Source organism: Piliocolobus tephrosceles, chromosome 18 (genome assembly GCF_002776525.5).
Source record: "Piliocolobus tephrosceles isolate RC106 chromosome 18, ASM277652v3, whole genome shotgun sequence".
Classification (NCBI taxonomy): Eukaryota; Metazoa; Chordata; class Mammalia; order Primates; family Cercopithecidae; genus Piliocolobus; species Piliocolobus tephrosceles.
This window is the reverse complement of record NC_045451.1, coordinates 72,285,603-72,307,362: the sequence shown is the minus strand read 5'-3', so window position 1 is coordinate 72,307,362 and position 21,760 is coordinate 72,285,603. Positions and strand designations below refer to the sequence as shown.

The 21,760-nt window shown below is 43.8% G+C and overlaps 1 protein-coding gene across 2 annotated transcripts in view; it reads right to left on the bottom strand.

Annotated features, from left to right (window-relative positions):
- Positions 1 to 21,760, bottom strand: part of PIEZO2 (piezo type mechanosensitive ion channel component 2) — a 460,236-nt gene that overhangs the window by 26,949 nt on the left and 411,527 nt on the right. The window contains exons 37-43 of one of the 2 annotated variants that reach the window (XM_026456028.1): positions 17,874 to 17,933; positions 15,073 to 15,239; positions 13,850 to 14,016; positions 7,027 to 7,191; positions 4,098 to 4,508; positions 3,153 to 3,411; positions 725 to 907 (exon numbers count right to left, since the gene is read on the bottom strand). In XM_026456028.1, coding sequence (XP_026311813.1) covers positions 725 to 907; positions 3,153 to 3,411; positions 4,098 to 4,508; positions 7,027 to 7,191; positions 13,850 to 14,016; positions 15,073 to 15,239; positions 17,874 to 17,933 — 1,412 coding nt within the window. The remainder of the gene's footprint in view (positions 1 to 724; positions 908 to 3,152; positions 3,412 to 4,097; positions 4,509 to 7,026; positions 7,192 to 13,849; positions 14,017 to 15,072; positions 15,240 to 17,873; positions 17,934 to 21,760) is intronic. The other variant, XM_023228479.2, reaches the window with a different exon arrangement.

The window sequence follows — 21,760 nt, the reverse complement described above, 5'->3', positions numbered from 1 at the left end:
AGAATTAAGTGGCATATTTACAGGTTTAGTTTATAGTTCACAGCATGTGAGAAGGAAAAACACATGAAGTTGCTCAGAAGGACAGGAGTCCCTGAGGCTGAGGCAGGACCATGCTGTATAAAGGCCCTCGTCCAGCAGGATCATGAGTGGCCTCCTCCACAATAAGCAGGAGAAAGCACAGTTGTGGCTTTCACTGGGCAAGTTAATATGTGGTCTCTCACCAACAGCTAATGGTTTCATGACAAGAAACTACCCAGTGAAAGCAATTCTGCTAGAAGAAGGGAGGCTGAAGCTGGGATGGAGATGAGACAGTATGATCCATGCACATTGTGACTCCCTGATGCTCTGGCTTAAACTGGAGGCAGAATTTAGTGTATCTGGCCTTAGAATACTGCACATCATTCAAGCAATGATCCACAAAGTGGATTCATGATTACGCATTTAACCTAGGTTGGAAACATGGGGAAATATTCTCCCAGATTTATTGTAAGTTCCGTTATTGAGTACCACAAATGTTGGAAAAAATGTGCATTAAATGAATGCAACTTTTTTCTTTTCTCTTTTAAAAAACAAACAAACAAACAAACAAACAAACAAAACATATGAGTAGATGCCAACCACCGGCCCCTCAGCCCCATCACCAATCCTGATGTCCAGGTCACCTAGGACGATTATGGGGACTGCAACAGCCTACTTGAACTGATTAATTGTTAACACGCAGTACCTTCAAAATCGATCGATGAAAGAACAGAGCCAGGAGCTGGATGAGGTCATAAAGGACATAACCTTCCTTCTTCTCCACTCCTATGATGTTTGGGGGGTGGTACGGTTTATCTTTGTTCACCTCCGCGTTCTTATTCCAGGGAAAGAACCCAAATTGGAAGAAATACTTGACTACAATTGCCACCTACACACAGATGACAGAAATTTAAAAAATTACTCCTTCTTTTAGGAATAGCTATACCTGTATATGGGAAAGAGCAATACGACAATTAAGAAAGAGACCCGCATTTCAGTTTTGATGGTAGGAAAGCACATAATTATGTGGAATAGTAAAGTATCACATTCTCGCAGACTCTTGACTTCACAACAGAGGCAGTGCCTGACTGTCACAGTGTCTTCCACTGTAGGTCTAGCAAGGCCAGTCGGACGCCTCAGGCCCCTGCTTTGATTGGTCATTTCCTCTTCTTTTGAGGTGTTGGCATTTATACTGATTTAATTAGATATTGATGTAATTACACAGCTATTAAATATGTTACTTAGGGAAACCTGAACAGAACATACTGGTATCTTTCTAGTTTCTGTACTTCTTTAATTTGTAATCTATAGACGCCTATCACATGGTTATGATGTATGCAGTTTTCACTTTCCTCCACCGTATCTGTGTGCCACGTTAGTCTGGGAGCCACTAAAAAAGAGAAATGCATATTTGCTTTCTATTCATCTTTGTATTCTGGTGTGTAGCAGGGTTCTTGGTTTCTGACGTGTGTTTGTATTATAGAGCAAAGCAACATCAAGAATTCCCACTTACTTCAGTCCTCAGTGCAATGTGACAAGAAAAGGGAAAGCCTCAACTTAACTTACATAGAAATATTTTATTTTTTGTAGAGATGAGGTCTCAATCTGTTGCTCACGGTGGAGTGCAGTGGCACAATCGTAGCTCACTGCAACCTCGAACTCCTGGGTGCAATCCTCCCACCTCTGCCTCCCAAGTAGCTTGGACTACAGGTATTTGTACACCATGCCTGCCTAATGTTTTTAATTTTTTTTGTAGAAATGGGGTCTCTCTATGTTGCCCAGGCTTGTCTTGAACTCCTGGCCTCAAGTATCTTCCTGCCTTGGCCTCTTTAAGTGCTGGGGCTATAGCCAGAAATATTTTATTTTTAAGGTGAAAGCTACACAAGAATCTCTTGTTCACTTTTCCACATTCTTGGCGCTTCCCCTTACTTCAGCCCTAGGTAAGAAAGGGAATCTGATAAATGTGCTCACATTGTCATAGACTGGCACCCATTCTGTAAACAGGCAGTCATTTACATCCTGAAGTGACGTTACCCTTTATTTTCCTTATGGGAGTAAGATGCATGCTATCAATACTTTAAACCAAATACTTTTGAGATGCTTTACTGTATAGCTTTGTTTTAATTTTGCTATTGAATTACTTATAACCTACAAAACTTCTAGGCCTTGGGTGTGCATCCAGCATGAGCACTGTCACTGAAGAAGTAATTACAGCACTGCTGAAAGTGAAAACTTTTCCTTACAAGTCAGGGAAGAAAATCCGTCTCCCTTTACAAACCTGAGAACACAAAGCACCATGGTCGTCCAGGCACCATGAATATCGAGCTTTTTTGTTGTTTAAGTCCCTGTATGGTTTTCGTGGGCATTCGTGATCCTGTCTATGTTGAACAGGTCAGGACAGAAAGCAGGAACATAAGAGTGAGCAGAAGGGTCCTCATGCCCCACATGGGATGAAAACGGGCTGGCATCCACCCTTCACATGCTAAGTGGGTGCTTGTACAATTTTGTGTTGCGACGTATGGATATTTGCTTTTGCGTTTAAAAATGAAAAGTATGTATGATATATTCAAACTGTGTCCAAAGTGCCAAATGGTATCATTTAACACAGGGTCCATTCACTGAACCCCCGTGAAGCAAGGCATCATGCTGGACTCTGCAGAAGCCTGTTAGCATCTCCGCGGTTAATATTGTAGGTCAGGCAACCGGGCTTCAAAAGTGTCCCCACCCCTCACCGGTTGGGCATCTTTGGCCATTTAATCTCACTGATGCTGTGTCCTTATCTGTGAAACGGGAATGATGCCAGTACCCACCGTATGTGAGGTGTGAAGTGTGAAAAGATTTTTAGAATTGTGAGTGCTAGGTAACTGTTGTGCTGATGATTTGTGTATCTAAGAATGTCTATGGAACTGCACGTTCCGTGTGAAACTGGGATCGGGGCAGGCCCACCTCGGGAGGAACTGCACGTTCCGTGTGAAACTGGGATCGGGGCAGGCCCACCTCGGGAGGAACTGCACGTTCCGTGTGAAACTGGGATCGGGGCAGGCCCACCTCGGGAGAGGGCACTGGGACACAAGGTATGCTTGACCTTGCTTAGCCGCCTGAAGCCATCCACAGGGGTCTGTGCCCAGGCCTACCTCGGTATAGACGATGGCCATCATCCAGAACCGGCGGCTGGGCCTGGGGACGGACAGCATGGCCCAGAGGAAGATGAGGATGGGAAGCAGGAGCGTGATCATGGAGGCAGAGACCATGTGGTTGAGGATGATCACGAAGTAGCACACCATCTCCGAGCGGGCCACCAGGGTATTGTACATGGCATAGAAGAGCAGCAGAAATCGGGGCTGCCCCACATAGAATTTTTCTGACTCTTCAAGCTCATCATCGTGAAACATCCTGTTAAAGTAAACCACATGACAATATGTCTATCTTTTTTTTTGAGACGGAGTTTTGCTCTTGATGCCCAGGGTGGTATGCAATGGCACGACCTTGACTCACTACAACCTCTGCCTCCCAGGCTCAAGCAATTCTCCTGCTTCAGCCTCCTGAGTACCTGGGATTACAGGTGCCCACCACCACGCACAGTTAATTTTTTCTTTTTTTTTTTTTTTTGTATTTTTAGTAGAGAGGGGGTTTCGCTATGTTGGCCAGGCTGGCCTTGAACTCCTGACTTCAGGTGATCCACCCGCCTCAGCCTCGCAAAGTGCCGGGATTACAGGCGTGAGCCACCATGCCCGGCCATGCTTGTCTTTAATTTCTCCAAATTACTGATTTTCATTTAGCACCATCCGCCCTGCTGTGTACCCCACTTCCTATGTCCCCGTTTTTCCTTCAAAGACAACCTAATATCAGACTTTATGATAGAAAGAAATGTCAACACAAGGCTCTGGGTTTTGCTGGTTCTAGAACCAGTCATGGAGTTTACTTTCACTTGCAATGCAAGGAGTCTTGGAATTGTCTGTCTCCTCTCGGTGTCTAGGTGAACTTCTTTTCTGTATATGAATTTTTCCGTATACAGAATGAGGGCGTCTATTTAAGTGGCGATTCGGGATACGTGTCTGACCTGCTTGCCGGACCCTTACTTGTTCAGCAGCAGCTCGCTGGCCGTCAGCTCGTGCGTCAGGGGCGGTAAGATGCTGGGCCCCAGCTTGTCGGTGCGGCTGTCGTCCGGGCTGACTGCCATGTGGTTCTTGCCTGCAGAGTCGTCCTGCGAGCCGAAGGACAGATGCTCGAAGCTCACGGCCTTGCTGTACGAGGGTGGGGCCTCTACGTCCCCGTCCCAGGTGGAGAACTGTGTCAGCTCTTCCTCTGGGGTGAGGCTGGCCTCCTCAGCACCCATGGCTCCCACATCGGACCCGGCGGCCTCGTACTCCTTGGCCTCCCTGGGCTCCGGCACCGTGCTCCCTGCCTCCTCCTCCTGCTCAGCCTCCACCTCCTCAATGGTCTCAGTGGTCCCCTGGCGTGAGTACAGCATGGTGCACTGCGTGGGCTCGCTGTTGGGAGAAAGGGTGGGCACGGAGCCCCTGTCTTAGCATCCACACTCCTGAGGCTCTTTCCCATTCCTGAGAGACCTCATCAGAACTCCTACGGAAATGCCCCAGTTTTTCCCCCTGCATTCCATCTGCTTTGTTCCTTTGGTATAATCACTCCTGTTCTGCAGACACTGCAAACAGCAGCCTCTCCAATGCAAATGTTGACAGTGCACACACACAGTTTAGAACCAGAGCCAGTCACATGGCTCTCAAAGAGCAGAACCCGCCGCCGTAACAAGTGTGGTGTATCTGGATTCACAGCCTCCGGTTCCAGAGTCTGTTTCCCTATCAACAAAGTACAGTTTACCCGCTGCTCTGTCTGCTTCCAGGGGGGCATCCCTGGAGGGGAGAAGCTCTGAAGGTTTTGACCAAGAGCTAAGTCTTAGCAAATAGCTATTCTACCCTGCATCCTGCACAACAGACCCACCCAGACCATAAGGGGGAATGGGAATCATTACATATTGGCTACACTGGACAGCTGTGTGCTTGATAAAACATGCCAGCCTTCTTTCATGTTTATTCTTCCTGCTTTTCCATCCTTTGCCTTTTTTGCATTTCTGTGCATCCCGTCTGTGGAATCGCCACCCTCGTCCCAGCTCCCCGCACTGTGCTCAGGGCTTCCCCTTCCCCACGGGACTCCAGCCACTCTCTCCCCACGCAAGCTCTCCTCGACCCCTCTCCCTTCCAGCTGCCCACACCACCCCAGGGCGCGTTTCTGTTCTTTCCTCCCGACAACTTTACTTATTTTCTCCTACCAGTTCCTCTTTGAGTGCTCCTTTTCCAGAAGCTTCTCTACTCTTATCCTCACTTCCTGCCTTTGGCGTTCTGTTCTTTTTTCTCATATCCTTTGTCTCCTTCTTTTGTTCCTATATTCTTTTAACTTTCCCTGTCAGGTCCATGCAGACAAGGTTGGCCAATGACAAGAGGGCAGCCAGTGACATTCATGGCTTGCTCTGCCTCAGACACATCCAGCCATGGAGGGGAGAGGGGCAACGTCCACCTGGAGACTGGGAATCTGCCTTGGATGTGGGAGGATGTGTTAGACTCTGAAATATGTACTCTTATCTGGATGGTATGTGTGACCGCCTGGGTTCCATAAACACCGAGATTCTCACATGCATAGACTGTACCCATGTTTCTTGTCACGGACACCAGTATGGACATATGGATGAGTGAACGAATGGATGAACCTTGGCACAGCCGTTCACGGCATCCTGTGACTGAAGAACCAGACGGGCCTGAGCTTCTGATGCCCGCTCAGGTGTTCAGAATGCCCAGGGCTGTGTCCTTGAGTGCGCACATCATGGAGGGGCCGCTGAAATGCCAGGCCAAACCCGATTTTTGCTAAGACTTACCTCAATTTAGGTACACCTCCTAGGAAGGCCATGCCATTGACCCATTGCCCAGGGAACTTCCAGACTACCGGAGCCAACCCCACACCAGGTCTCACGGCTATTAAGACTGTCATCAATCCTAATCATGCTCGCTTTGGTTTGGATCTCCTGTGGCATCAAGGGGCGGAGAGTACCTTCAGAGGTCAAGAAAATGGGCTGGCATGGCAGGCACATGCCCGCCAGAGGACTCTGTCAAATGGCCAAGGCATTCCCATCAATGCCAGTGCCAGCGTACTGCAGGGCTGCACGGAGATACACAGCTGCCAGAGAAAAGAAGATGCCCTCTGGCTTGCCACCGTGAGCAGTCAAAATGTAACTTGCTTTGGATTGGGCTGTTTTCATGTTAGGAGAAGCACAGTGTAGCTGCTGAGTTCAGTGGCTCCCCCGACCATCCTAAGGCAATTCAAAAAGAGTTTCCGGGTTGTATGCCAATAATTTTATTTCTAAATGAATACTGTTTTAGGATAGGATTTCAGAGAACTTAAGCCACGGTAATTTTTTCCCCAAAACAAAAGTTATAGGCTACAAAGGTGATGTACTCTGCTGCATAATATTCTTTTTAAAAACCAATGGTAAACTATATTCTGACTTTTATGTCAATTAGGCAGATAACATGCAGACTTATTCAATATTCACTGAAAATGACTACCTATGACAGATTTTTAGTTTTTTTCCTACTGCATGCATCTTTTGATTAAATGATGAGAAGAAGTTTTCTGCCTTTGCAAACAGAGTTCCCCCTTTGAGTAGTGCCCACAGAAGCTCTAAATTATGGAGGAAACATGCGTATGTCTCTGAAAATGGAAAGTGTGAAATACTGAAAACATGAAGGAGAATGTTTGTGATAAGGATTTTTAAAGAAACTCCTAACAGACAAAAACTAAAGAGCGGTTAGTTTAATATAATGCTGTCCTGAGAACAATTACATCTCAGAGAGGGCTAGTGGTTATGCTTCTGTTAGTCATGCAGATTCTTAAAACAAAAATGAAATAAAAACATACGTCACAAGAACTTATATTTGCAATGACATGAAGGGGAGAAGAGGTGATGAAAAGGACAGAACAAAGCATGCACGAGTTAAGCACCTTGATGCTAAACTGCCACTGTCAGCTGATGAGGAGGACGCATCCATGCGGGACATTTTACGGAGCCTAGGCCGAGCACGCTCACTTGTTTTAGGAATTTCTTGTCCATCTAAATCATCAAGGGTGGACTGCCTTGAGAACAGCATGGTTGCTTCAGTGTAGCAGCTAGCAGCGCAAACAGTTACAGAAACACAGTGTTAAAACACCAAGTTGTACACATCGGGTTACACACGGATCGAATGACCAACACACTGCCATGCAGCAAACCACACATGACACCAACACCACCGACAAGGAGGGCCACCGCAGCGGGGCTCGGGCACGGGGAAGGACCTGTGTGCGCGACCTGGAAACACACGAGTACTGGATTTTAAAAAACATATTGGCTAGTGACACATTACAAAATGGCACTCTCTGGGTGGGACTAAGAAATAGAAAAATGACGAGTCCCAATATTTTTCTCACAAAGTGTAATGTATGTAATTATAACTTCGTAACAGAGGGCTTTTTTAAATGAAAGAAAATATGCTTTATTTGGAGCTTGCAGTCCTGAGTTAAGAGCATTTATTAACCAATTTGCTTAAACAGAAAACTGCTCATGTAGAATTTACATAAAATATTTCAATCTTTTTTTTTCTTTCGAAAACACACTCTTCAAAATTAGAGAGGGGAAACTCAGGAATGACAACAAACTGAATTTTGCACCCCATTTTTGGAGTGATATTCAGTTAAGCCAAACGAGATGCTCTGCATGTAGTTGGGATGCTGGTTTAATATGCAGTGGATATAAACCAACATCAGAAATAAAATAAAAGGCTGTAAAGGAAAGAACAAAGGAACCTGAGCAATGGCAGGGTCATTTTGTCTGTTAACTTTTCATTTTGCCTAATTTTTCTTCTGGATCATGTTTTAGGGCTTGGTGGATGCCATGATGGAGAGAACCCACTGCCTAAAATCCTCATCTCCTGGTACCTAATGGAGCAGTGACTGGCGAGGGAGGATGGCAGATCCAGGCCTAGGATGTTGCTGGGTGAGGATGCTCACGAGAGGAAGCACACAGAGGTGTGACACAGGCATCGTTTCAGTTCCCACACATGGTTCAACCCCAAAGAGGGACAGATAGCCCAAAGATCCTCTAGAGAAAGCAACTGGAATACTTATCTTCCAACTTGAATGCTCATGGGCTGGCTGACCCAGGGAACAGAAACAGACCCTTAGAGATACAGGATGCCTGATTTCCAGGCTGAACGTGGTAGGCTGAATACTGTCATCAAGTGAACTCACTAGGAGAGTACTAGGTGCCTGGCCTGCACAGCCATATACCGTCAGTCAAGGATCCTGAGGCAGGATGGATGACGATCAGGATGCAGCGACCACTGCAAGCCTGGGAGGAGCGAATTTGAGTTATTCACTCATGGAACCTGTTAAAAGAGTTTCTCAGGTCCATGTGCTGGAGCACAAGCCACAACTGCTCCAGTGGGGCCGGCCCTGGGGCTGTGCATGTCACAGCTACGTGGCCAAGACGCGGCAGGCAGTGAGGGCGATAAGCCTGTGAGCAACAAAAATACTCTCTAATAAGGACATGGAGGCTGGTTTTGCTTTGCTTTGTTTTGCCCCAACTCCTTTAGATGTCACCATGTCCTGGACACAATGAGGAGACAATGACAAGATAAATAGAGCAGCATTGGATGAACACAGTGAGCACGAGGATGCCGACATTAACTGGCTGTTGGGTTTTACACGAATCAGTGCCCCTTTCTGGGGCCCCAGTTTTATGTTTCTGCCTGAGGGGACTTTGCACTTCTGTATTTCATTTAATATTTACAGAGATGTAACCCCATAGCCTGTGCAGTCGCCTGCAGCTTTGCTCAGGTTATCTTCATGGGAACTGATGGTTCTCATTCAAAAGCCCTGTTTATCTTGTTAACTCTTGGATGGAGTTCTCAGAACCTACAACATCCCACACAGGTGGGTTCCCTGTAGGACAACTAATACGTCACCCAATCCAGGACAGTTTAAAAGTGAATAGGAAGGGGAGGAAATGCATAAAAATAGGCCCAGACAGCAGGCCCAAGGGGTGGCTGCCATCACCTGCCTGATGGGCCCCCACTGCGAGCACCCCAGGAACACACGGCAACCCCTCAGAGGAAGTATTTAAAATATTAACCGCCTCCTACCTGGGAATGCCTCTCAGAATGTTAACTACTGTTTTCTGTAGCAATTTAAGCTAATATATTTTCGGGGGAGGTAGATGTTATCTGATTATATAAAGCAACCATTAAAAAATGTTTGCCGTTTTACATCTGGATTTGAAAGAAACCGTGACTCTTCTCTAAGTCAAAGGGACTACAAATCCACCTGTTAGGATCCCACCCAGACTCCGTCTACTGTCTGCTTAAAGGTAAAGTCCATGCCACTGGCCTCAGAGCAGGGGCCATGAAGGGCGCTGGCCACACTGGGTGAGCGTAACCTCACTGGGGAGTGGCAGCCTCCTGGCCACCAGACCCTTCCCAGTGACTTTCCCCGCAGAACCTCTTCTAGGGAGGGTTACTACCTTTCCAGCAATCAGCACGGCTTCCTGGAGACTACAGTGTACACAAATGATTATTTGGAAATTTGAAAGTTTCTAAAGCCTAGAAATACGGCTCACCGCAGAAAAGGGCAACTGTGGTAACTCCTTTACTGGCAACAAGATCGGCCCTATTCTGTCTCCTCTTTCTTTAGGTTGAGAAACAAAATAAAAACACATTAAAACCTAATTCTAAAGGTGCTGGTTTCCTACTAGTTGTTGTATTTACTGACCGACCATTTTAAAATTGCGGGGGCGGGGGGGATATTTTGACAGTCTTTGTCAAAAAGCAATCAATGGATTTAAATATCTCCTAACTCACAATTTTTTATCAAGATTGTGGTTTCCTATTTGCAATCTTAGGTCAGATTTAAAGGCAGTTACTTGATTTTATTTTAACCAGTTGTTTTTCCTGCTTAATTGTGATTTATAATATTTAATTTCTAAATGGGACATATTGTCCATTGTTACGCAGTTAAATGTCATAAAGATGGGATTCACCTATGTTTACTTTATGAAAAATTTATTTTCAATTCACCTTCAAATATTCTCTGAGGACACTGATTCAGAGTTTGGTTCTAGAGCATCTGTTTTCAAACCAGGCTCACGTGTGATACTCAGGAGGTCTATAAAATCCTTGAGATGGTGTGAAAAAAAATTTTATCTTTGTACGATTTTGCGCTGTGGGAGACTACTTCATGAAATTTCAAAAGAGGTTCATTAAAAAATGTCACCAATTACTGTTAGAGTCATCACAAATTAATGAAGAAAGGCTATTCTATTCATTACCCATTTCACTTGCCACATTTGGAGATTCAGGTAACAAAAAAATCTCTGTGTATTACAAAATGAACCTAGAAGGGAGGTTAAAAAAAAGGCATTTGAAAAATTTTACAAATCACATGATGGGGCAGCATATTTTCTTGAAGAAAGATGCAAAGGTGCAGTATTCAAAGTCAATGCTACGCATGTATACGATCGTATTCTTTACTGCGCGGGAGGGAACGATTCCAGTTGAATATGATCATGACTTTCGGTTAAGTTCCCTAGAGCTGTCTGAACCTTTTATTTTAGAATTTAAAAGTAATAAAGACACAGTTTGGATCAGACCCAGTCCATATTGGATATACACAGAGCAGTACAGTCCGAAGCTGAGAGCAGTGGGATGTGTGTGAATGTTACGCGAAAATAAATGAACAAATCAAAGAAACATCATTTGGGACATGTATATGTAGAGAATCTCAGCATTTCTTTCACCCTATCATGTTCTTGTTTTTCGAAAAATGGTTGTTTGATCATGAATAGTTCCTACAGTGGGTAGATTGAGAAATGTTTAGATACCCAATATCCCTCTGTTCACCCTGTAACTAGGAAGCAGCACCAGTCAGCATCTCGAGTGCTCACTACATTCGGACAAATCCTGGCTCCCCACCCACCCTGCTGCACAAACCTGTAGGCTGTCCCAGACCTGCCCATGCAGGGCCCCTGTAGGATTAAGGCAGGACCTAGCTGGACTACTTAAGAACTTAGGTAACCTGGGGTAGACATGGATTTTAAGTTTTAGCATTAAAATGAATTAAGTGCATTGAATTAAATTAAAGAGAGAATGATTCAGTTTAAATACAATGATCAATAGATTGTTGCAATAAGAATGAATACTTCTGGAAGCTTCTAAGTAGAACAGTTATAATAGTTTTCAAAAAATAAAAATAAAATTCAAACTAAAGAATGACTTTTGTCTGAATGGAATCTGTCAAAGAAGAAGACAGAAGCTCCCCTTTCAAAATGTTGATTGTGGGAGGTTTCCAGGAAGACACAATGAGACCCTGGTAACACTCACCAGTGGAAGGACATGATATTAAAAGTTCTCTTTGTAACTTTTGATATTACTAATGGTTTCAGAAATTAATCATTGAGAAATATGCATATTCTTGGGTAGAAAGAAACTGAAAAATAGTTTTATGACATAGTTTTCTAATAATCAATTATTTTATTCTATGAATTAAAGCTTTAAACTGAATCTCAATTAGGAAATAAATGTTTGACCTTGAAATCATAGTTTCTGTCCTAAACGTTTCTTCTTTCCACAAAAATATACAATAATAGATGAAATATCTGTGTCTTTGAAACTCATAAATAAGCAAAGATTATTAACAAATTAAAAGAAAAATATAGTCTCTTTTATTATCCCTCAAAAGACTTTAAAAGAATCAATACCTATTTTAGGGGGGCAGGCACGGATAGATCCATGCACAGTGTTATTTGCACAAATATTACTTCTAAATCAATCTAGGCATGAATGCATATATTTTAAATTAGGCTTAGCATACATCTTATTTTAAAACTTGGATTTTTACAAAATATATGTATATATTTTATTGTGTATCTCTCTCACAAAGATCTTTTCATACCAATAAATATGGACCTGCATCAATAATAATTATTGGGTAGCAAAATAATAGGCATAATTAGAGAGGCTCAAATACAGGAATGCAGCAACAGTTAAACAGCACTTCAGAGTAAAACTTTTTTTTTTTTTTAACCCACATCTCCTCACTCAGTCCAACGTCCAGTTGTCTATTTTGGGTTTGGTATCAATAAAATGGTCTCAGCTCCCTCTCCTATTTCATCTGGAAATACATCCAGCAATTGGAAGGACACATACTTTTCCAGGTCATTAGTGCCTTGCTATGAAGTGTGACTCTAAAGCCATCCAGGAGTTTCTGACCAGCAGCCAGAGACACCAATCTCTACCGTCCTCCCCAGGGCAAGCATTTTAGGAGGTAATGGCCTTATCTCAGTTCTTCCTAGGCTAAAGCGTTTAGGGGACTACTCTTATCTTTATAGGACTCTCCCAGAATCGAGCCCAGGGCTTGGCACAGAATAGCTGATACTCAACATGTTTCATGAAAAAAGTAAAACATGAATGTTCTCAGTGATACAATTCTTTACCTTTGAAGGCTGCTATAAGGTGTAATTCATTCGGTCTAGTTCTTCACCCTAAACAAGGCAATTTTACCTCCTAAGACAGGGACTTCTGCTTTAACTTAGAATCTAGCTCTGTACAGTTGTCACCAGCTATCTAGAACACTGATGCAAAGAATTCTGGGGCTTTTCTGGGACAGGCAGTAAGCTGGCCTGTGGTGCAGGAAGAGGCAATGAGAGACAGCACACTAGGGTGGTTGAGAGATTGGGTTCTGAGCTAAACCACATGATTTTGGATTATGGGTCCGCTTTTGTATACATCCTAGCTGTGTGACTTTGGGTATGTTTCTTAATCTCTCTGTAACTGAATTCTGTCTTTGCAAAACAGGGATAATAATAGCATGCATCTCGCAGGGTCTTAGAGAATAAATTGAGGTAACCCAGGTACAGCGCTTAGTGCTGGCCCCTGGCGAATCCATTAGTACTGTGCCATCTGATAATCCTGTTGTGAAACAATGCATACAATAGTAAACTCAGAGGAGACAGAAGCTAACGGAATACTTTCTGGGAATTTTTATTACAAACCTTAAGGTAACAATTCTGAAGGGAAAGATCAAAGATAGCAACAGAAGCAGAAGACCCTAATGTAGAAGACACTTTGTGGATCAGCTATCTTGAAAGGCAATAAGGGCCGGGCGCGGTGGCTCAAGCCTGTAATCCCAGCACTTTGGGAGGCCGAGACGGGCGGATCACGAGGTCAGGAGATCGAGACCATCCTGACTAACACGGTGAAACCCCGTCTCTACTAAAAATACAAAAAATTAGCCGGGCGAGGTGGCCGGCGCCTGTGGTCCCAGCTACTCGGGAGGCTGAGGCAGGAGAATGGCGTGAACCCGGGAGGCGGAGCTTGCAGTGAGCTGAGATCCGGCCACTGCACTCCAGCCCGGGCGACAGAGCAAGACTCCATCTCAAAAAAAAAAAAAAAAAAGAAAGAAAGGCAATAAGGATGTAACCCTTGACACAAATAGTAACTCTGGGGTTGGGAGGGATCACTCTTCCTTGCCTCCAGCTTGGAAATCTCTATACTGTGCCTTTGGGTCACACAGATACAGCTAATAGTGTCTTATTGATACCAGCTTTTATCTGGTTCCTTCTAGGCAAGGACAATGTTCCTTATAGTTGTTGTACAGACGGTGACAGCTGGAAGAGGGTGGGGGTCCATGCACGGTTTTGATTAACTTTCACCTCACACATTCGTTTCTTATATTTGATGACATTCACCTCATTTACCTTCGTCAAAAGTAAACCCATTGTTAGAAAGTGAAATACCTGGAGATACTGTCATGTGAATCTAAACTATCCATCCTGTGGGCTGTCTGTGCCCCTGAGGCAGCTCCGGGTCGCTCGTCAATGGTGTCCAGTCCCGACTCTCTGGAAAGGTTCATGATGTGGTTCTGATAGTACATGTGGATGCTCTCCCGAGTCGGAACGTTGCCCTGAGGAGAACGAGACATGGCCACTGTTGCTATGGAGGCAGGCGCTTGCCTGTACAGCCGCCCGGCATTTCTCAGCGCAGACAGCTTTTCCTACCCATGCATGCCTGGATAAGGATTAGGACCATGCTAGGCAAGTGGGGATTGATGTCGACTCATTTCATAAGTGGTTTCCAACATTACTAGGTAGATCTAAGTAAGTATCTTCTTATAAGTAGATAATTTTGCTAAATCATAGTAAGTTTTCAAGAAATGAACTATTATTTTTAAATACAATCTTTAAACCATATATTTTGTTGTTCTGCATATGTCCTATGTTTTCTTATAAAAAAGTTTCAGGGCCGGGCACGGTGGCTCAAGCCTGTAATCCCAGAACTTTGGGAGGCCGAGATGGGCGGATCACGAGGTCAGGAGATCGAGACCATCCTGGCTAACACGGTGAAACCCCGTCTCTACTAAAAATACAAAAAACTAGCCGGGCGAGGTGGCGGCGCCTGTAGTCCCAGCTACTCGGGAGGCTGAGGCAGGAGAATGGCGTAAACCCGGGAGGTGGAGCTTGCAGTGAGCTGAGATCCGGCCACTGCACTCCAGCCTGGGCAACAGAGTAAGACTCCGTCTCAACACAAAAAAAAAAAAAAAAAAAAAAAAGTTTCAGATCAAACTTTCCAGACTTCAGTGTTCAGGAGGGAGAAAAAAAAAACACCACTTTCTACACTTCCTAGACTAAAACTATAATTCTCTATTAACTCTAGGGATATAGAACAAGGCAATGTCTGTACATCTGCAAACTGTGGTGAGGGGAGGGACAGGATGAATAAAGTTGACCTTCTGTGATGTGTGCGTGCGTGTGTGCGTGCGTGTAGGTGCACATGCATGCACATTTAATTATTTTAATTCTTAGTGTGGAATAGATTGAAATACACAGAAATGCAAAGGGGTTATGCAACAATTGCCTGGAAAGAAAGGGTTTTGTCTTATCCTACCTGGAGTTTTGGACATTGACTTTTAATGTCTTCTTAATGTGGGAAGGAGCAAAAGGAATGACACCAGCAGTATTACCTTCTTAATTTCTCTGGTCAGCATGCATCGTTCAATTCTCAGAACTGTAGATATATCAATATGCTCCCTTGAAATGGAGTTAAGCCAAGTGGTGAAACTGTCCACTGTTGCCAGAAATAGGACCCAGGTAAATTTCAAAATGTTAAATATCCTCTTGATGATATTGTCTAGGAGAAAGAAAAGCAACAGGATGTTAAAGGAACAAAACACCATTGATTTTGCTTTTGTGTAGAACAGCGATGTTCTACCAAAAATTGGACCTGGCTCTTGCCCTGTGCATCTAAAAGGCATGTGACTCAGATACTCACCACGCACGGAGGAGAGCTGCCATGCAGGAAGCTCTCGTGGGGCTTTGCACACATGCAGTGGCAGACCACATCAGGATAGAACTTGCAATCTTTAGTGGAAACAGCAAGCAGAGCAGCTCCCTATGAGCTGACCCTGAACAACATGGGTTTGAACTGCGTGGATTGTTTTCAGTGAAATTACACCAAACGTGCCTGCCTCTCCTGCTTCCCCTTCCACCTTCTCTCCTCCACCTTTTCTGCGTCTGCCACCCCTGAGACAGCAAAACCAACCCCTCTCCCTCCTCCTCCTCAGCCCACTCGAGGGCAAGATGATGAGGATGAAGAGCTTTATGATGGTCTGCTTCCAGTTACTGAATAGCAACTATATTTTCTCTTCTTTCTGATTTTCTTCATGACATTTTCTCTAGCTTCCTCACACAATATATGTATATAGTGACATCTGATGTTCTGTGTGAGAATGTTTCCCACCTGTGCTGTCACTACCTTGGCGATGCCCAAACCTCCTTAAAACTGTGACACACCTAACAGTCTTCCATGAGGTATGTTTAGGAAGCAAGGAAAGGAGAGGGCATCTTTTGCTGACAAGGAGGCACAGGAAGAGAACGGCCGCTGCTCGGAGCTGAATGAAGCGAGTCGCTGTGGCCACTGAAGAGGCGATGCCACAAGCACCGACATTTCCCTCTCCACCCCTCCTCACATCCTCTACAAAATCTCAAGCGAGGCATGTATTTCTCACAGTCGTTCAGATCGCACCTCTAGCTGCTCTGTGTAGACATAAAGGGGAAGCTTGGCTCTGGAGGATGAAAGGCTGGGAGTTACACCCATCAATGAACTTTAGCAGCTCCTTATATTTTCAACACATATTTTTCTCATTTCACAATTGTTTTCTTAGAAAGGATGAAGATAAACGTTATTACCGCATGGTTTTGCTATGGTAGGCCTGATGGTAAGGCTGCAGCCGCTGCACTGGGGACATGAGTCACGTGAACCTGGGTGACGACTCACCAACAGGGAAAGTGAGGACTCGAGTTTAACCACAGGGGCAGTAGGACACAGTGGATAAGAGCACACACTCTGGATTCAGATTCCTTGGGTTCAAATCCCAACTCCACTCTTGAGCAGTTACATAGGCTTGGTTAATACAACTAAGCGATGAAGTTGGTTAATCTCTCTGCCTCATTCCCTGTCTTGAGAGGGTTAAACTAGTTAATATGCTCCAAACTCTCGAAAAAGTGCCTGAGAAACAAGACACGTGATCTGAAGCGTTGGCTGCTTTTATGGTGTGAGCCTTTGCAGCAATAAGAGTGTCCAGGTCCACATGTATTGTGTCCAATTACCTGGAACTGGAAGTCTGGGTTTCAGGACTGGCACAGCGGAGGGCACTAGGTGGCCTTCAGTAAGTCTCCTTTCGTGCCAGCAGAGGGCAGGCTTGGAGGCATTTGTGTGGGGACACAAAGAGCCTGACGCCTGGTCTGCTGATGGGTAACTGCACAGGCGGCTCCAAAGCAGACGAAGAGACGGCGTGATTAGAGAGGGCCAGAGAGCACCGAGTTCATTTCATTTGGAGGCTTTTGCCTTTTTTCCTTCCTGCATAAAGATACCTTCCTCCCAATCACATACTCTGAGGAGCCCAGATGGCACTGTGGCTGCACCGGGAGTTAGAAGACAAGGGTTCTCTGCCTGAATCTTACCTGTGGAATCCAGAACAAGTCACCAACTCACTGAGCCTGGTTTTCCCTCCTAAAATGAAGAGTTTGGCCCTAACCTTCTAGTGTATCTCTAACTTCCCCAGTCCTACTTACCTCTCATTTACCTCCTCCTTTCTGTTTTTTAAAAATAATTGCCAGTACTTTTTGCGTGTGCCTCCATTCTGACGGCTTCATGGGACATTTAGAATTTGCTCCCTAAAAGCCTCTTTCATAGATGCTTGCCTAAAGGAATTTAAAACTGAAACTAATTCAACATTTTATCCAACTGCGTCAAGTCCAGACCTACTTTTAAGAGTCATTTTGTGGCCGGGCGCGGTGGCTCATGCCTGGAATCCCAGCACTTTGGGAGGCCGAGGCGGGCGGATCATGAGGTCAGGAGATCGAGACCTTCCTGGTTAATACGGTGAAACCCCGTCTCTACTAAAAACTTCAAAAAATTAGCCGGGCGTGGTAGTTGGCACCTGTAGTCCCAGCTACTTGGGAGGCTGAGGCAGGAGAATGGCGGGAACCCGGGAGGCGGAGCTTGCAGTGAGCTGAGATCCAGCCACAGCACTCCAGCCTGGGCAACAGAGCGAGAGTCCGTCTCAAAAAAAAAAAAAAAAAAAAAAAAGGGTCATTTTGCAATTTCAGTGGAGATGAGATTCCAAGGGATACTGATTATTTACTCATAGTCCAGAAAACAGTGTTCGATTCACAATTTTTCAGGCGGCCTTCCATTATATACCATCTGGGCAGGTATCGTTTTCAAAGTTCCCACCGCTCATATTTATCGTTGTTTTGTTACCTGGTCCGTCAGATTTCTTTTTGATTGGTTCATCCTCCCGATCTTCCCATTCCACGGGACCTGCCAAGTGTGTTCAATAAAGATGAGTTAAATTCCATTTAGGGTAAATTAAATGCCAGTGTTACTCTTCTAGATTAAAAGGAATTTTATAATTAACTCCAGGGCATTGTGTCTATTTTAAGAGTTCCTTGGGAAAATCTGCTCGAATTCATAGCTCTTAGATTATTTTACTCCATGCCAGCATAAAAATTATGTAAACCAAGGATGTGTAAACTACATTCGCTGGTGGCTACTGGCCAGTACTGGCGGGCTGACTATTGTCAAACGGCCTGTGAGTTCAGAATGGCTTTTATATTTTTAATAGTTGAAAAATCTAAAGGAGAATAATATTTGGTGCATGTGAAAATTATGTGAAATTCGAATTTAACAGTCATGCCCATTTGTCTGTAGATTGTCTATAGCTGCTTTTCCCCTATAATGGCAGGTTTGAGTTGCACAGAGACTTCATGAATAGTAAACCTTAAAATATTTACTATCAACGCCAGGTGCAGAGGTTCATGCCTGTAGCCCCAGCACTTTGGGAGGCTGAGGAGAAAGGACAGCCTGAGCCCAGGAGTTTGAGACCAGCCTGGGCAACATAGTGAGACCTCGTCTCTACAGAAAATCAAAATATTAGCTGGGTGTGGTGGCACGCACCTGTAGTCCCAGCTATTTGCGAGGCTGAGGGTGGAAGGATTGCTTGAACCTGGGAGCCATGATTGTGCCACTGCACTCCAATCTGGGCAAAAGAGTGAGACCTTGTCTTAAATAAATAAATAAATACATAAATATATTTGCTATGAGGTTCTTTATAGAAAATGTTTGTCATATCTTAAAATGACATTATAGGATTTCGTTTCATTTCATATCCTCTTATTTAAGGCTAAAATGATCTAGCAAGTAAAAGTGCCGGATAGCCAGTTAAATTTGAATGTAAGATAAACCAGAAATTTTAAATTTCAGAAAATGTAAACATATATTTAGGAGATTCCTTACAAGCACAATGGTGTCATGGTAAAGTCTGGGATTCTGGTGTGCCCATCACCAAACGGCAAACATTGTACCAGCAGGTAATTGTTCAACCCTCAACTCCCCCCTCCCCAACTCTCCCGCATTTGATTATCTCCAGTGTCTATGACTGCCCTCCCTCTAGATGCCCATGTGTACCCACTGCTTAGCTCCCACTGATAAGCGAGAACATGAGGTATTTGACTTTCTGTTTCTGCATTATTTCTTTGGATAATGGCCTCCAGCTCCATCCATGTTGCGCAGAAGATATGACTTCATTCATTTTTATGGCTAAGTAGTATTCCATGACATACACATACATCACATTTTCTTTTTCCAGTCCTCCGTTGATGGACAGTTAGGTTGATTACATATTTATGCTATTGTGAATAGTGCTGCAATAAACATGTGGTGCAGGTACCTTTTGGATACAATAATTTTCTTCCCTTTGAATATATATGTAGTAGTGGGACTGCCGGATTGAAGGGTAGTTCTATGTTTAGTTCTTTAAGAATCTTCATTTTTTTTGAGGTTTTAATTTTATTTATTTGGGTACCAGTGATTCATTCCAAATAAACCTTTTTACAAAAAGGATATAAGGTGGTTTATGGTTACATATGCATTATAACAGGATAACAGGTAGATGAGAAAGTAAAATGAAAAAATCAGGTTAGGAGACACAAAATAGACCCAGGGATGAGGCCAGAACATTTATAATTTGGTGTTGATGCTGTCATCTGATAGGGCATGTTGCTCATACTGTTGCTCTGAGGGAGAGCATCTCGAGAATTTTCACATAATGATGTGAAGTTTGAGGTACGTATTTTAAATCTTTGTATTTTTAAGGTATAAGTATGTTCCATGAAATATGTCCAGATTATACTTAAGCTAAACATTGTTTGTTATGTTAAAAACTCAAACGGGGCTTCATATATAGAGAGAGGATATATATGTGTATATATGAATAGATGAATATACATATATATATATGAAGCCCAGGAAATATGTAGAGAGAATATATATGTCCTATATATATTCTCTCTCTGTGTGTATATATATCCCTAATATATATATATGTCCTATATATATTCTGTCTCTGTGTGTGTGTGTGTGTGTGTGTGTGTGTGTATAGATATATATCAGAGTCAGGTCTTGCTCTGTTGCCCAGGTTGGACTGCAATGGTGTGATCATAGCTCACTGCAGCCTTGACCTCCAGGGCCAAAGTGATCCTTCCTCCTCAGCCTCCCAAGTAGCTAGGACTACAAGTGTACAACACCACACCTGACTATATTAAGAAAAAATCTTTTTAGAGATGTTTCCCAGGCTGGTCTCAAACTGCTGGCCTCAAGTGATCCTTCTACCACAGAGTCCCAAGTTGCTGAAATTACAGGCGTGAGCCACAGCTCCTGGCTCAGTTTCCTGCATTTTATCTGGTAACCCCATCTAAGGTCATTCATGATATGACTCCAGGAATCTTCTCAAACTTATTTTCTGCTATCCTCTTTACTACTGTTGCTCCACATCTGGTCTTGACCAGCTAAGCTGACCTGCTCTTTATTTTTTATTTTTTATGCATGGGCTTGCTTTCTTCTGCTAGAATGTCAGGCTGTGTGCAAATACTCCCTTCTTCATGGAGCATTCTCTGAAGCCATGCTTGCCTACACGAAATCCTTTCTCTCTCAGGTCCCACATTATTTTATCTCTACTTTTTAAAATGGAACTTTGAGTTTTGTATCATTAGGAATTTTTCCCCTATACTTATCTTGCCTACCAGTTACAATGAAAGGCTTTAGAACAAATTAGTCTAGTAGGAATTCCAGACCTACTACTCACTGAATGGCTGTGTGACCTCAGGCAAGTTGCTTCATTCTCTGGGACCTTATTTGCTCCTCTGTAGAGCAGGGATAATAAAATGACCCTGTGCTGTTGCAAGGATCGAATTAGTTACTACAGTATACATGAGGCATATATGACAACAGCTGGCACTTCAGAAGAACGGGATCCACGTGCTTCATCTGTCTGGAAGACATGACGCCTCGTACCAAGAAAGTGCTGAGTAAATATTCATTAAAAGAGTATCTTTAAATTATTGCTGTCTTTGATTGGTAGGTTAAGAGTGCTGCATGTGCACAATAAATAATCTTCATGACGCAGAGCAAGGAGCTATTTTCAAGATGACCAAAGAACAAATTTTTATAACTGACTGAAACATTCCAGAAGGACAAATGTCTGAGAACAGCAAACACAATTTTGAGAAAAAAAGGTAGTGAGAGGAGTTTGCCTCACTAAAAATTAAAACAAACTCTATAGCTACTAGACTTAATGGTATGTGGCATTGGCCCAGAGCAAGACAATACAAGGGAAGACCAAAATAGTCTGAAAACACACCCGAGAAGAAATGGGAGCCTGACACTGACAAACGAAGCATTTAAATCCAGTAGGAAAAGAACGAATCATCTTAATAAATTGGAATAACATAATGGTCTATCCATCAAAAGTGAACAAATTAGATCTCCACTTCATAGAATAAAAATTTAAGATGTAGCCAGGTGTGGTGGCTCACGCCTATAATCCCAGCACTTTGGGAGGCCGAGGTGGGTGGATCACGAGGTCAGGAGATCCAGACCATCCTGACCAACATGGTGAAACCCCCCATCTCTACTAAAATACAAAAAATTAGCCAGGAGTGATGGCGGGCACCTGTAGTCCCAGCTACTTAGGAGGCTGAGGCAGGAGAATCACTTGAACCCGGGAGGCGGAGGTTGCAATGAGCTGATTTTGTGCCACTGCATTCCAGCCTGGTGACAGAGCAAGACTCAGTCTCAAAAAAAAAAAAAAA